General features: G+C 39.0%; 2 protein-coding genes across 2 annotated transcripts; both read left to right on the forward strand.

The window, feature by feature from the left end:
- Positions 1-1,267: 1,267 nt before the first annotated feature.
- Positions 1,268-6,228, forward strand: LOC140066099 (keratin, type I cytoskeletal 12-like). The gene is made up of 8 exons (XM_072113645.1): positions 1,268-1,435; positions 1,707-1,789; positions 3,169-3,325; positions 3,837-3,995; positions 4,084-4,209; positions 4,354-4,568; positions 5,489-5,601; positions 5,817-6,228. Exons 1-8 carry the CDS (start codon positions 1,268-1,270, stop codon positions 5,915-5,917), a joined length of 1,122 nt encoding a protein of 373 aa, XP_071969746.1. The 3' UTR covers positions 5,918-6,228.
- A 4,298-nt stretch (positions 6,229-10,526) lies between these two features.
- LOC140064484 (keratin, type I cytoskeletal 12-like) lies at positions 10,527-13,316 on the forward strand. Its single transcript, XM_072111415.1, has 8 exons — positions 10,527-11,066; positions 11,154-11,236; positions 11,321-11,477; positions 11,588-11,746; positions 11,834-11,959; positions 12,197-12,414; positions 12,658-12,698; positions 13,022-13,316. The coding sequence occupies exons 1-8, from the start codon at positions 10,596-10,598 to the stop codon at positions 13,105-13,107; spliced, it is 1,341 nt and encodes a 446-aa protein (XP_071967516.1). The 5' UTR covers positions 10,527-10,595; the 3' UTR covers positions 13,108-13,316.
- Positions 13,317-14,505: the final 1,189 nt, after the last annotated feature.

Genomic DNA, 14,505 nt, shown 5'->3' on the forward strand with positions numbered 1-14,505 from the left:
TCAATATACATCATTGCATAATTCTTGGCTCACACATAATGGAGCATGTGATAATAACAGGGGCTTTTGTGCCAATTCTTCAAGTGTGTGAATAACAACCTTAACCAAAATTGCTACCTATAATTTTGTATGGGTTTTACAGCAGCATCACATTTTATTGTTCATAGTTTATTTTAGGTCTGTTGGTTTTACTCCATTGCCAATAGGAAAAAGGCTGTAGCTTATAGGAAGTCTTAGTGTTTAATTATTTACTTGAATGTAATAATTAAAATTATTGTAAAAAAAAACATGAAATTATAGAATACATTTGGCCAATAAACTTCGTAGATAACTCCACCTTAGCTCCAACCTTAAAACTTTACTACAAATTTTTAATGGAATGATGGTCCCTGAGTCAGTTATTAACAAACCTTGTATTACTCCCATTGTAATGGAATGCTTCCACGTGACTCCTAGCTCACTATAAAATGATGAAATCTTGCTTCTTTTTTATGCCACACTTTGACATCAAACTTTTCTCTTGGAGTCCTAACATTGTGTCTTTGACAAAATGTCCTACAGAAGCTCTAACGCCCAAGAAGCCTATGGGAACACTGGATCCAATAGGGCAGTAAGACAACCCGATAACTGTGAAGATGAAGGTTCTCAACAAATGAATTCTGGAGGGTCTAGAGGAAATACCCACAGAGGACAAGCAACTAGTGGATACCACGGAGAGGATTCTGATTCTGCTATGTATAGACAGAGAGGAGGTTCGGAAGGTTATTCCAGTGGACAAACAGGCCATAGCTATAGTTCTAGTGGAAATGTTGGTGGAAGGAGCAATGATAGGTATAGTGGGAGCTCCACTGGAAATACTGGTGGTTCCAATATGGGACAAAGTGAAGATTATGGTAGCACCTTTGGTGGTCGAAGCGGTGGCTCTAGTAGAGGATATAGAGATAGTACAAATGCTGGGGGTCCTAGTGGGGGTTACGGGCCAAGTTCCAGTGGATATGGCAGTAGTTCCAGTGGGCAAAGAGTAGGCTTCAGTGGTAACTCAAGCAGTGGAGGGGGTAACTTCAGTACTAGGTCTACCAGTGGATATTCTAGTAGAAGTTCAGTTGGGCAACATAGATTTGGAAGTGGTGTTTCTGGTAATGGGGGCATTGGTAGCTTTGGTGGAGGAAATGCAGTTGGTGGACAAAGAGGAGGTCTTAGCACAGGCTCATTTGGTGGCTTCTCAAGTGGAGGAGATGGACTTCTTCAGGCAGGAGAGAAGGAAACCATGCAGAATTTAAATTCACGTTTGTCTATCTATATGGATAAGGTGAGGGCTTTGGAGGACTCAAATGCAGACATTGAGAATAAAATAAGAGGTTGGTACGATACACAAAAATGTGAAAAAGTTGACAACAGCAAATATTACGAGACCATTGAAGAGATTAAAGCTAAGGTAAGTTCTCATTTGTTTTATCACCTGTCTGGAAATGCTTAGTTTAGAAGCTTTCAGCAACAAAATGAGGGCACAGACAGGAGTGTGCATACAAAAAGGAAGAAAAAGCTGTTGCATCTAGGCAATAATATAGGCAACAATCATTAATTGTAGAACCATGGAAATTAAGAATACTGTAGATAAAGTAATGCAATCTTACGCTATATTTCTATATAGCTATACACTTTTTAAAATATATGTTGAATTTATATTATTTTATCTTTCATCATAGATCATGTCTGCCACAATGGATCATAATAAACTGACTGTAGATGTTGGCAATGCCAAGCTGGCTGCTGATGACTTCAGAATGAAGTAAGTTTTATAAATTTAATAGATTTATGTTGCTAAATAGCTGTGAACTACAGAGGGTAAATAACTAAGACCTCACGCACATGCCGTAACCCATGCGGGCAAACGGCGAGGAGGAGGAGGGGTGAGCGCTCAACACCGCTCCCCTCTCCATAGGAAATCTAGCTAAACTTTACATCTCCAAACCCCAAATGGTTATGTGCATAGGGCTTACTAATGAGACAGCAGCCAATTGAATTCCAGATCTCTTCTCTGTAATCTTTATCAGCAACAATTATCATGCAACAATTTTCTTCCTGTAAACAAACAGCAAAGACAAAATCTGGGTTAAGTTAAAATCCAGCAACATAGTTGAAACTCAACCAACGGGTTTTAAAAGTTATGTCTTAGTCGGTCCATCCAAGACAGAACTGTTGAGGTGCGAAGGTTGAGTTTGTCCTGGATTTTAACTTTCATGAATAAAAGAATGGATTTTATGTCAACTTCCGAGTGCTGGACTACAACTTTTTGCTCTTCCTAATTCATCATGGTGCCTTTAGGAGCTTAAATAACTAACAGCTTTTCTTTCTATCCCCAAATACTAAAGCAGGCTATGCCAAGCATGCAAGTATTTTTTTGGGGGGGGAAAGGGATAAGGCAGTTTATGGAATCTTCCCAGTGTCAGACTAAGGATCAGCGGGCACAAGTGAATCTGGTTCTGGTGGCCCACCTTCTTTACCGTTCTTTCAGTTCTAGGTGTCCATTATTTTATTCCATAGTGGAATACAGCAATGGACACCTCTAGTGGTGGTTTTAATTTTGCCTTGCACATCACACTTGTATTAACACTTATTGTGCATAAAGACATTCTACATGCTTACTTATCACACGTACATACCCATATTAAACGAAGATATATGCACTGCACCTATTTAACGTACAAAGCTCTTGATGCAGGTTACTACTGGATAGTAAAGTATATAGTAGGTATATAGCACCACCTGCTGGTAGTTTGTAAAAAAAAACTTCCATTATATCCATTAAAGATATATTTCATTACTCATGTACAAAGGCGTCCCTTTAGGCCTTTCATTAGGTATAAGAGCCCTCTTCTTGCCCTATTGATCCACTTTGGATTGCTTGACCAGAAGAAGCTTTGATATGTTATAACAAAGTAAAATATATTAAATTTCAGAAACTATAAGGGGAGTTTTTCAGAAGTGTCTGAGAGCAGAATTGTGCTAGTTATCTACGGCAACTAATCAGAGCTCAGCTTTCATTTTCCCACAGCTGTTTATAAAATGAAAGCTGAGCTCTGATTGGTTTCCATGGGCAACTAGAACAGTTTTACATCAGACACTTCTGATAAATCTCCCCTGATGTATGACTAATATATTCTAAAGGTATGAAAATGAGCTGAGAATGCGCCAGAGTGTGGAATCGGACATTGATGAATTACGTCAGGTTCTGGATAACCTGACCCTGGAGAAGGCTAGCCTTGAGAGTCAAATTGAGGATCTAAAAGAAGAGATTGCATGTAACAAGAAAAACCATGAACAGGTACTAAAATCATGATCTGACTTTTTACCTCCAGAAACAACGGCATGATTGTCTATTTGCTGAGATGGCACAGTTGAGCCTCATTTAATTGATTGGAGCTGAGATGTTCATATAAAACCTCTACAACAGTGGTTCTCAACCTGTGGGTGGGGACCCCAGTGGGGGTCGAACGACCAAAATCGGAGCCGCAATTTTACTGTGTTTTTACTGCAAGTTGCATGGTTTGGGGTCACCACAGCATGAGGAACTGTATTGCGGGGTCACAGCATTAGAAAGGTTGAGAACCACTGCTCTACAATATATTTGCATCTGCAATAGAGTGGATCCTATAATTTTTTAAAGCATGATTTGTACCTATAAGCAAGAAACCCTTAACCTACAGCCATGTTGACAAGTACCAAAATTTCACTTATACAAGAGCAAACATCTAGATTGTCTTAATCCCTGCTTATGCATTTTGATAGCTCTCTGTATATTGGTATATTTACTGCATCTGCTGACTCTTGTGTAGGAGAAGAATAGCTTCCAAGGACAAACCAGCGATGTCAATGTACAGTTAGAAGCCGCTCCAGGGTTCAACATTCTTAAAGTTATCAACGACATGAGGGCTCAATATGAGGAGCTGGCAAATGAAAATCGTGAAAAGGCAGAACAAGAATACAATCAAAAGGTGTGGTAGATATTTCCTCTAAACTTTGTATCGGATTCCCTTGGATCTTTATTCTCTACTGTACTGTTATTTTGTTATTTTTTTTAAGATCACTGAACTGAGCAATGAGATTTCTAATAGCAGCACGGAAATTGAGACGGGCAAGTCTGAGGTTACCGAACAGAAACGTTGTATGCAGACTATGGAGATAGACCTCCAGACCCAGCTCGCCATGGTAAGATTTATATCATTATCTATGGGGTACACAGATTTTGTGGATACTCACATATACTAGATTTGGTTATCAGGTGATGATGGTTTTGAGTAGAGTCATTATCTTCCACTGAAAATAGTAATCAGAACATTTTCCCTAAACTAGAAACGTTCCTTGGAGAGCACATTGGCTGATACTCAGGGCCGCTATGCGTCCCAGCTGGCTCAGATTCAAGAAATGGTCTCCCACTTAGAAGATCAATTAGCACAAGTGCGTAGTGACATGGAGAACCAAGCTTGTGAATACAAACTACTGCTGGACATCAAGACCAGACTGGAAAATGAGATAGAAATGTACCGCCGCCTGCTGGATGGAGGATGGTAAGGAAAATACAAGGCCCTTATTGTGCTATCTGTTTTTAATAAAATACTGGTTTAAGATGAATGTTGAGGTTCTCTGGGCACATTACACCTAAATCTATGAAAACACAAAATATACATGGGGTCATTTATGATGGCCTTTTAAATGGAAAACTGTCAATGTTTTTTTTCTTCCTTTCTACGCCTCTTGCACCAGAATTTATGAAGTGCCGGCGCCACAATATTAGTGTTTTCTGACACTCTCGACTTTTTGAGCGGAAAAATTTGGCGCCGCTTGAGAAGTCAACAGTTTTCTGGAGGTTCTATTTTTCCTATGCGTTTTTGGATCAATTTGTTGCACAAAAAGAGAGCAGCTAAAAGTTGGTCTAGGGAGTTCCAAATGTTTTAGTCTGTGTGCCAGTTCATTAATCCCTTGCACTACAACCTTACATCCCACTGAAAAATATACATGGCTCCAGTGCCACTGTGCGCCAAAATTAATAAATGCCCCTCACAGAGAAAAAAAAGTCTCAACAGCATTTATTACCTCATTTGCCCTTTTCAGGGTAGGAGAGTCTAAAGCTTACCTGTCCCAGGCATTGAAAATAAAGTTAGTAGAACCCTGAGGTTTAGTCCCTTGTCTGTCCATAATGTGGAACCCATAAAGAAGAGAAAGTTCAAAGATTATTACATGGCCAAATGAGAAATAGATCCAACTAAATAAGGTCATTCACAACAAATATGGTGGTAGACATGTCCATTGAACACATGATGGTAAACCTGAGATCCATTGACTAAATTCCTCATATCATCTTTGAGGGCTTCCTGATGATCAGAGATCCAGAAGTTTGTGAGTAGGTTTCTTTACTCGGTGGTCACCCAATTGTGTTCTTCTTTTTGAGTATGAAGTTTTGTGTTTTAATAAGTATCACTCTCTCCAGTGGTCCATGTGGTGACTCAGGCAGTGGCTCAGGTAGTGGCTCAGGCAGTGGTTCAAGCAGCGCTGAATGGTCTTCAAGACGAGATGGAAGATCTGATTCATCATCAATGACAGGTGATTGTAAATTTGATATCGCTATGAGATTGGGAGTGAAGAATTCTGCTATGGACTTGTATGGTTGACCTTATTGCCTAAGCTCCACTGGTTAGTAGGCTGTCAACTAGTTTATTATCTTTAATCAAGTCTTGAAACTCATTCCTAAACCTCCTTGTCTTATATTAAAGGAACATAGCCTTTACTTACTTTTCCCTTGTTTTTTTTTTATTGAGATAAAAAAAAAAACCGTCTGGTGACAAAAATCACCGAAGAGAGAGTGGACGGGAGACTAGTTTCAACGAAGATAGACAAGATCGAACCGAAGATGTGTTAAAGAAAGAGTCTATTGCTATCTTCCTATTCCAAGAAAGCTATTTTAAACAACTTCAACCTTTATCTTCTGTAAGCATCTAGGCAGAACCTCATTGGAAATATCCCAGCTTTAGATGCCTTTTGTTAATGATCAGATGGCTGTATCCAGAATGCAAAGGTGATGATAGACCTTAACATCTTTTTGTTATAAGAAAATTCCAGGCAGAGAGAAGTGAGACCTTGCGTTATGCACTGCCCTCTGCTGGTCCAACACTAAATGACTAAATGTGTCCTTCACAGCCTTTAGTTACATTTTATGTCCAGCTTCATCATCTTTGCAGTATTCACAGTAATCAGCCAGTTTGATATACTAACATTTATTCTATAACTTGATGGGTTTCCTATCTTTTTCTGTTCAAAACTTCTGTTTCTTTGGCAATAAAAACTTTCCATGCAAGTATAATTTCCTGACTATATCATTTTTGCTTGATACCTTGTGTGACACTTACAGTACTCGATTTTGAGTCTGAGTCACATATAAAGGGCATTTATTACACATGCCCTTTCCAACAAAGGCCTACTGAAAATAGTGCTCTAATATTGAGAATGGGATCTAGGAGCCTACTTTACTCATCAACAGGCAGACCAGCCCCTAACATGGCTAATAGGCAGGTTCTAGAAGTACCGTAAGAAGAAGTATGTTTTGTATGAAAGTTGTGTCAGCTGATTGTCGCTGATCTGATTATAAACCACAAAGACCATCTGGTACTGCTGGGTTTCCCCAGTTCCTGGCCTCAAAGGGGCAGATTTATCACGACTGGGTGTATAGTCTGCCCCTCATGATACATACCCCCCAGTGCTCAATACTAGAGGGGAATATACTAAGGGGCAAAGAGGATAATGTGCCTGGGGAAATGCTAGGCCCCTGCCCACTTCTTGCCCATTCACACCACTCCCCACCCACTTGGCATAAAGAAGATGTAGGGGGTTAAAATTGTGCAACCACAGATGGTAAAGCGCAGACCAGGAAGTAACACCACATGGACACTGATGGAAACCTTGCAACATATATAATATCGAACTTGGGCAAACATAAAGCCAAGTGCCGTTGTGCCATTAGACAATATTGTTAAACATGTATGGTTGTATTGCAGATGCCCCAAGTAAAAGGTGAGCCACTTTCTTACCCATAACAAATGTTCCGGTTCCCAGGTCCAGGGTGAGTCAAGACCCTGATATCCTAGTATCCATGATACTAGAGGTTATATCCTGTTCTGGTTATATGCTATATTGAATAAGCACATATTAGCACCTCTATATAGCGGTCCACTGTAGGCATAGGCTGTAATAACTGCACAGTCACTTCCCTTCACTACAAGTCAGCAGGACATAGGACAGCAAAAGAAGTTCCGAGTCCAGCTGCCCAGGGTCGCCTGACCCGGGGCTTGTAGCAGTGACCCACAAATTTTTTTTACAGTACTCACTTTCAGACTAGAAAGCAATGAAGAAACTGTAAACCAAAGTCTCTTTGGCTAAACAGTATAATGGAGGAACTGGGACAGATTTAATAAAACCAAAAAAAAAAATTTACTAAAAAAAGTTGGCTCATTTCTACAAAATTAGCCCCAACATTTTTCCATGTATGTGTGTTTTTGCTGTAAATGGTTGGGTAACCACAAAAAGATGGTTTCCAGCGTAAAGGGTATACTGGTTAGAAGCCATGTTATATTAGTATTTAAGCAATTTTAATTAAGCTGTGGCCTTCCACCACCAAAATGCTCTGATGGTGTTATTATTGGTAAGCCTCAAATGCGGTTTGAAAAAAAGATAATTTCCCACTGTGAGCTCCAGTGGATGGACGTTATATTATATCACAATTACTTCAGTCAAAAGATTTTAAAATACTTTTTATAAAACGTAGTCATATTACTCTTATGTTCGGCAAAGAAAAGAAATATGCGGCACTCACCGGTATCGGGGACAATGTCCGTTTTATCGTAGGAAAATAATCAGGGAAGATGCACGCCACGCCAAGTTGGGACATATTACACGATCCGGTTCACAACCCTGGCTCTCGGACCTGAAGTCCACGTTTATGTTACTTGCGAATGTGGTGGTGCCGGTAACCTGTATTTCTTGTTGATTGGATATTACTCTTATGTTCCTTTCAATAATAATAAGTGATAATTTATTGAAAATAACAATGTATGAAGTTTTCTGGTTCAGATTACTTGGGGTTGTAATAAATGACTTCCAGTATATTACTTTTTGTAATATAAAATATATATTACATTTTTTTCCTTCTATATGTTCTGTATGTTTGGATGGGAAATGGTCTCATAATGTATATATCATAGTATAAGTTGTTCTTCTGCCTGGTCCCTACTAGATTTCTATTATACACAACAGGAACATTTCTGTGAAATATGTAAGAATGATGAGAACATTGTTTGCTGCACTGCAGGCTAGCTTGGGTGCTCTCCATCTTCATGTAACAACATGGCATAGTTATGTATAAAATAAACAACGTATCTCTACTTCAAATAATTAAGTCTCAGTCAAATGCCTTCAGCTTTCCGAACATCTCTTTCCGAACGCATCTCTTTCCTGACACAAGATCTACAACAAGAATATCAACTGGCTGGGGGGCAAAGAAACCTATAAGTGTTTAATGGAGTGCTATGTGATAAAAAAAATGGTATGTGCTCCTTTTACTAACACGTCTTTTCGGTAGCAGCTCAGCCACAATCACGTGCCCCACGGACAGGAGAGCAGAATTGTGGGCAGCAGGAGGAAAATGCAGACTTCATTTCTTACTGCATCCACAGGAAGAGGGCAAAATACTGAGGATTGGAACACAGGAAGGGCAGGCAAAATATTGAGGGTGGGGACAAATTAAGGGGCGGGAATATTTTGAAGGCAATCTGCACACGCCCTTGTCCACTTAAAAGAAATCTAGTACTGGCCCCAGGTAGTTTTTAAGGAATCGCACTTACATGCCGGCAGTAAGATCCTGATATTCACTAACGGTTAAAATCCGCAAATCCAGACAAAATTAATTTGTAAAAATATGTAAATTAAGCTTTGGTGCTCCTGTGAGCGCCATCGAAACTGCTCGGCGCTGTGTCAGCTTGCAATTATTCACTCCTCCTCTGACACTTATTGCCTCCTCCTTCCAGGCGTCACTGGGTCTCGTACATGGGAATGGAAGGGAGAAGGGGTGATTATTGCCGACCGAGCTCCAAGTAGTTCCTCTTCCTCCCATGCTCCGGCTGGAGACCTGGTGACATCAGGGAGGATAAATAAGTATAAGCCGACCAAGCACCAAATAGCTTAGATGACGCTCACAGGAGCACCCAAGCTTAAAGAGGACCTGTCACCCCATTTATCGGCACTAGTGCTTGATCAAACGCCGCAGTGTTAGAATCATAGCGTTACCGGAAACCTCCGGTAACGCTATCAAACACTGCAGCGGGGCATAGTGTAATCATGAGGGGGCGATCCGAGGCGCTGCCTCTACCCTGGACCGCCCGCTTGCTCCATAGGCCGGCATTGACTGCTGCGTGCTAGACGGCAGTCACCGCCCCTAGTCACGTTTCCGTTAACGCTATCACTCTAACACTGCGGCATTTGTTCAAGCACTAGGAGCTGCTTACTTTAGTAAGCAGCTCCTAGTGCCGATAAATGGGGTGACAGGTCCTCTTTAATTTGCATATTTTTATAAATCAGTTTTCTCTGGATTTGCAGATTTTAATCATTACTGAAAATACCATGATGGAACTGTGATTACTTAACAACTACCTGGGACAGTGGTATGTTTCCGTTAAGATGCACCAAAAAAAAATTACATTTTGACTTGGAGAAAAGTGAACTGGATCTTTCGACGTACTTTCCAAATTTAAATGTATTTGCCTTTGAACAGTATTACACATCCATGTTCATGCTAATTTAACCTCTTAAGATACTGTAGTCATAAACCACTGTGACGTGTAAGTAGTCAGAGGGAGCTCCTTTGTCAAATTGCAAATATTAGGTTGCTGCTATTTTTATAGCATCCTACTCCATCTATTAGTCTGTTCGTTTAGCAGAATACTCTGTAAGACAAGTGAAAAAAAAGTTTTTTTTCTTCCAATAATAAATACTTTATAATAATGTTATTGTGGGTTCTTAAGTCTGGTTATTAAATCAAAACTCTTCAATTCATTGTTTACTTACTTAATCTCCCCACAGGAACTGATCCAAACTCATTTTTATTACAGGATCATTTCTCACAAATGAATGATATATTTCTCATTGGCTTCATATTATCATAGGAATTTCATTAGCAAACCTCACTTGTATATTTTACCTATAAAACAGGGACCTGTGAGAAGGGATGAGGAAATAGTTTCAGAACATAAATTATCTGCTTACCTTAATTAGATTAAAGGAAATAAAATAATACTTATCTTTCCTCCACCCTTTTTTCTTAACAAGGGCCCAAAGGCGTTTTACAATTTAGGCCGAGTGGACACATTAGATATACATTTTAATTAACATTTCATCAAGAAAATTAAGAGCCAAAATTGGATTTAGGAGGCTGTACCAAAAGAATACACCCACTTGTTATTATATATAAAGCTTATGTTTACTTGGTGAGTAGCTTGCTATCTTTTTCACATATCTAAACCAGGTGGGCTTACCTAGCAGCTACCAAGAACATGTCTTTGCAAAGGAACTCAGCATCCTCAAGAATATCTGTAGGTGGCGGTGGATATGGCACAGCCGTTTGCTCATTTCTTGGAAACTCTGGAGGATCATGTGGTGCTGGAGGCTATGGTGGAAGCCAAAGTGGAGCTTTGTCAGCTGCATATGGTGGGCCTGGTGCTTTTGCTGGTAGCCTGAGTGGTGGTGCTGCCTTTGGTACTAACCTGGTTAATCTTGGAGGCTTTGGTGGAGGTGCTGTTGGTGGTTTTGGTGTAGATAATCTCTTGTCTGGGGATGAAAAGGGAACTATGCAGAATCTTAATGACCGTCTTGCTTGTTACTTGAGCAAAGTCCGTGCCTTAGAAGAAGCCAATGCTGACCTTGAGTGCAAAATCAAGGAATGGTATGAAAAGCACAAGAATGATAACAAGCTGGATCGGGACTTTAGTAAATACTACCACGTCATTGAGGACCTCAAGAAGCAGGTACTGATTCTTGAGTATAATTTTAATGTATTAAGATTTTTTTAAATGTTTGTTTTTTACATTGAAATATTACACTTGTTCCCATAGATTCAAGCTGCAACTTGTGAGAATGCAAGTATTGTCCTTCAGGTTGATAATGCCCGTCTGGCAGCTGATGATTTCAAGATCAAGTAAATTTTTTATTTATTGACTTTTGGCAAACTTAATCTTATTTATAAAGTATTCCTAAAGTTATGTTCTGAATTGTCCTGCAGGTATGAGAATGAGCTGTGTCTCCGTCAAAATGTAGAGGCTGATATTAATGGTCTACGTAAAGTCCTAGATGATCTGAACTTGGCCAAGTGTGACCTTGAATCACAGATTGAAAGCTTGACTGAAGAACTTATCTGCATGAAAAAGAACCACGAAGAGGTACTCAAAACTTGTTCTACCATTACTTTCTACCATATTTTATATTATGCAGACTTTCCCTCTGTTTTTTTTCCATTGACAAAATTGCTTAAAATTTTCAATGTTTCCAGGAAATGAGGAGCTTCCAAGGAGTAACAGGACAACTTACAGTGGAGATGAAGGCAGCTCCAGGAACTGATCTGACTGAAGTACTAAATAATATGAGATCAGATTATGAGGAATTGGCAGACAAAAATCGTAGAGATGCAGAAGCTCGTTTCAATGAAGCGGTAAAACAATCTAGACTTTCATTTCTAACCAATTTGATGTCTTTGAGATTTTTTTTACATGTGCTCACATGTGGGACTTTATTTCAGTGCACAGCTCTCAGGCAGCAGATCTCATCTGGAGCTGAGCAAGTTATATCCAGCAAGAATGAAATCACAGACTTAAGACGTTCGGTACAAGCATTGGAAATTGACCTGCAAGCTGCTCTGGCACTGGTAATACACATAATCTACAATTTAAGCATATATCTATATATCCATGATATCTATATCTACTTACATTAGACTTAAATTAGATTAAATTTGGCTTTTAATGTGCAGTGACCTTAAGATTTCTAGGGTTTCTGTTTAGTTGAATCTTAACTAAAAATCCTACAAAGAGAAAACTAACCGCTGACTATACAAGACTGATGTCTTATTGATATAGATATTTTGTTCAATTCATTTCAATAGAAAAATACGCTAGAAAGTTCACTTTCTGAGACAGAGGGCAACTACTGTGTTCAACTTGGCAAGATCCAAGACAAGATCAGCACCTTGGAATTACAATTGTGCGAAATAAGGACCGACATGGAAAGACAAGGCTTTGAGTACAATCAGCTTCTGGACATCAAAGCCAGACTGGAGAGAGAAATTGAGACCTATCGCTGCTTGCTAGATGGAGAATCCGGGTAAGAGGAGTTTCCAAAACACTTTTTTTTAAGCTTTCACCATTTAAAGACCATTTTTTGCCATTTAAACAGCTTTATCTCAATGCAATGCATATGCTATGTATTTAACTTTGGTTTTTCTTGCACATTGGAGGTCATTAATGAGGTTTTGCTGTATTTTATGAGAATTCATAAATCAATTCAAATACTATGTATGGATCCTTATTAAAAAAAATTACATCCTTGTTTTATCTTTGTTTTTAGCAAAATCACCAAGCCCATTATAACTTCTCAAGTCTCAGGAGGTGAGCACATGGAGTTGATACACTACACTTGATACACTACAATAGTATCATAGTATAGTATCATAGTATCAATGTTTCGCACTAATCCTTGATTAGCGCTCCGGCGCAGCTATCATAATTCTGATGTTTTCGAAAAAAATGTTAACAAGTGCGTCTTTAAAGAAACCCTATAGCCACGCTCAAGTTTTAGATATAGTTTCTGAGGGAACATATACAGACATTTGTAACACATTTCAGAATGTAATTTTTTGCTATTTCTATACATTTACTTTATTCTCTTTGGTATTTGTTTGTTCTTATATGTTTTGCTTTGTTTCCTTCAGACAAGACACGAAAGATCAGAACCATTGTTGAGGAGCTTATCGATGGGAAAGTCGTGTCACATCGGGTTAAAGAATGCGAAGAGTAGGGTTGATCACTACCATTGCACCTACAATACACGTCAAAGCTGCTACCCTCTTAACATTTAATGATAATGCTATGAGGTCCACTTTTTAACCCTATGCTTTTATTCTTTTCTGTCACATATTTGAAATATCAAGTGGTGTAGTCATCTATCCTGTCTATGGTACTGCTAAGTATAATGTCTATTCAATAAAGCAATATTTTGATGCACTATTTTGTGGTGTGATATACAAAAATGTACATGGTGTAAGATAAAGCTCACAAAAGCTGTACAGCAACACCCCCAGTACCAAATCACTCACATATATAAAGCAACAGGGCCAATGTCTATGGGGAAATTGGTGTTACTACCAGGGTTCTTACTGATCAAACTACTTTGGTGTACTCCAGTTGAAGCAGGAGCAGTGGTATGCACATCAAATAAGTGGCTAAAGAAGAAAATGAATGAAGAATTGTGCCATTTTCTCAAACACACTTGTTGCTGGTCAGATATCCAATCAGGGTGCATAAAAAAGTTTAACAATGGACTCCCATAACTACTTGCTATCTTTTGTAAGATGATGATGGTGCCTCAGAGGAGTACATTGGTACAGTAGGGTGTCACTGATGTCTAATTCTAGTCTTACTCTTGGTTGTATGGAACAGTCACACTATGAGGATTTCAAAACCAGAGCTTCAATAGAGATTCTTGGTATATCTTTAAAGTCTTATAAAGTCCCTCAAAAAGTTACAAAATGACCCACAGTTACAAAAATTCAGCTTCTTCACCTGAGAACTCTTTTTCCCCTTATGCTGGGCTCCAAAATGGAAAAAGTGAAAAAAACAATATGTATAGAAACCCCACTCTACTATAAGCAGAGCGAGATGGATAGCTTCTAGCCCTACAGCTAGGACCTCATCTGCCACTAACAAGACCTTTGACACTAAAGAGATTTTAGCTTTGACTCTTTGGAAAAATGCAGTTCCAATCATGTTAGACAAAGGTACTCTGCTCTTTCTTGGAGGACCCTAGGCTATCCAAGGTTTCCGAATTAATAATGAAAGAATAACATAAGGAAACCTTCAATACATAGAAGTTTATCGAAAATGATGGTAAACAGAAAGTCACCTGTTTGTCATAAGTATTTTATTTCCATCATTGTCCTCCATAGTGACACAGAATAACTAAACTAAAAGTGGATGGGGCACATTTACATTTACTACACATTTCTGGCGCACGTACATGATGAATCTGCCGAACCCAGCATTATACATAGGCAGAACACTTTAAGTGCAGTGTACATTAAAAATGACTATTCTGCAGGATATAACACACATTAGTAAGTTAGTCAACAGGAATGATTGGGGATTACTTACAGGTGAGGATCTGCTCATTTGGGTCTACAACTTCATGGCAAGTTAT

Source organism: Engystomops pustulosus, chromosome 6 (genome assembly GCF_040894005.1).
Source record: "Engystomops pustulosus chromosome 6, aEngPut4.maternal, whole genome shotgun sequence".
Lineage (NCBI taxonomy): Eukaryota > Metazoa > Chordata > Amphibia > Anura > Leptodactylidae > Engystomops > Engystomops pustulosus.

Excerpts from the sequence above, each read along its gene's own strand:
- LOC140066099 (XM_072113645.1), top strand. The coding sequence starts at position 1,268 with ATGCAGAATTTAAATTCACGTTTGTCTATCTATATGGATAAGGTGAGG. Across the intron at positions 1,436-1,706 it reads TTGAAGAGATTAAAGCTAAG|ATCATGTCTGCCACAATGGA; the intron begins GTAAGTTCTCAT and ends CTTTCATCATAG. Across the intron at positions 3,326-3,836 it reads ACAAGAAAAACCATGAACAG|GAGAAGAATAGCTTCCAAGG; the intron begins GTACTAAAATCA and ends ACTCTTGTGTAG.
- LOC140064484 (XM_072111415.1), top strand. The coding sequence starts at position 10,596 with ATGTCTTTGCAAAGGAACTCAGCATCCTCAAGAATATCTGTAGGTGGC. Across the intron at positions 11,067-11,153 it reads TTGAGGACCTCAAGAAGCAG|ATTCAAGCTGCAACTTGTGA; the intron begins GTACTGATTCTT and ends TTGTTCCCATAG. Across the intron at positions 11,747-11,833 it reads AAGCTCGTTTCAATGAAGCG|TGCACAGCTCTCAGGCAGCA; the intron begins GTAAAACAATCT and ends ACTTTATTTCAG.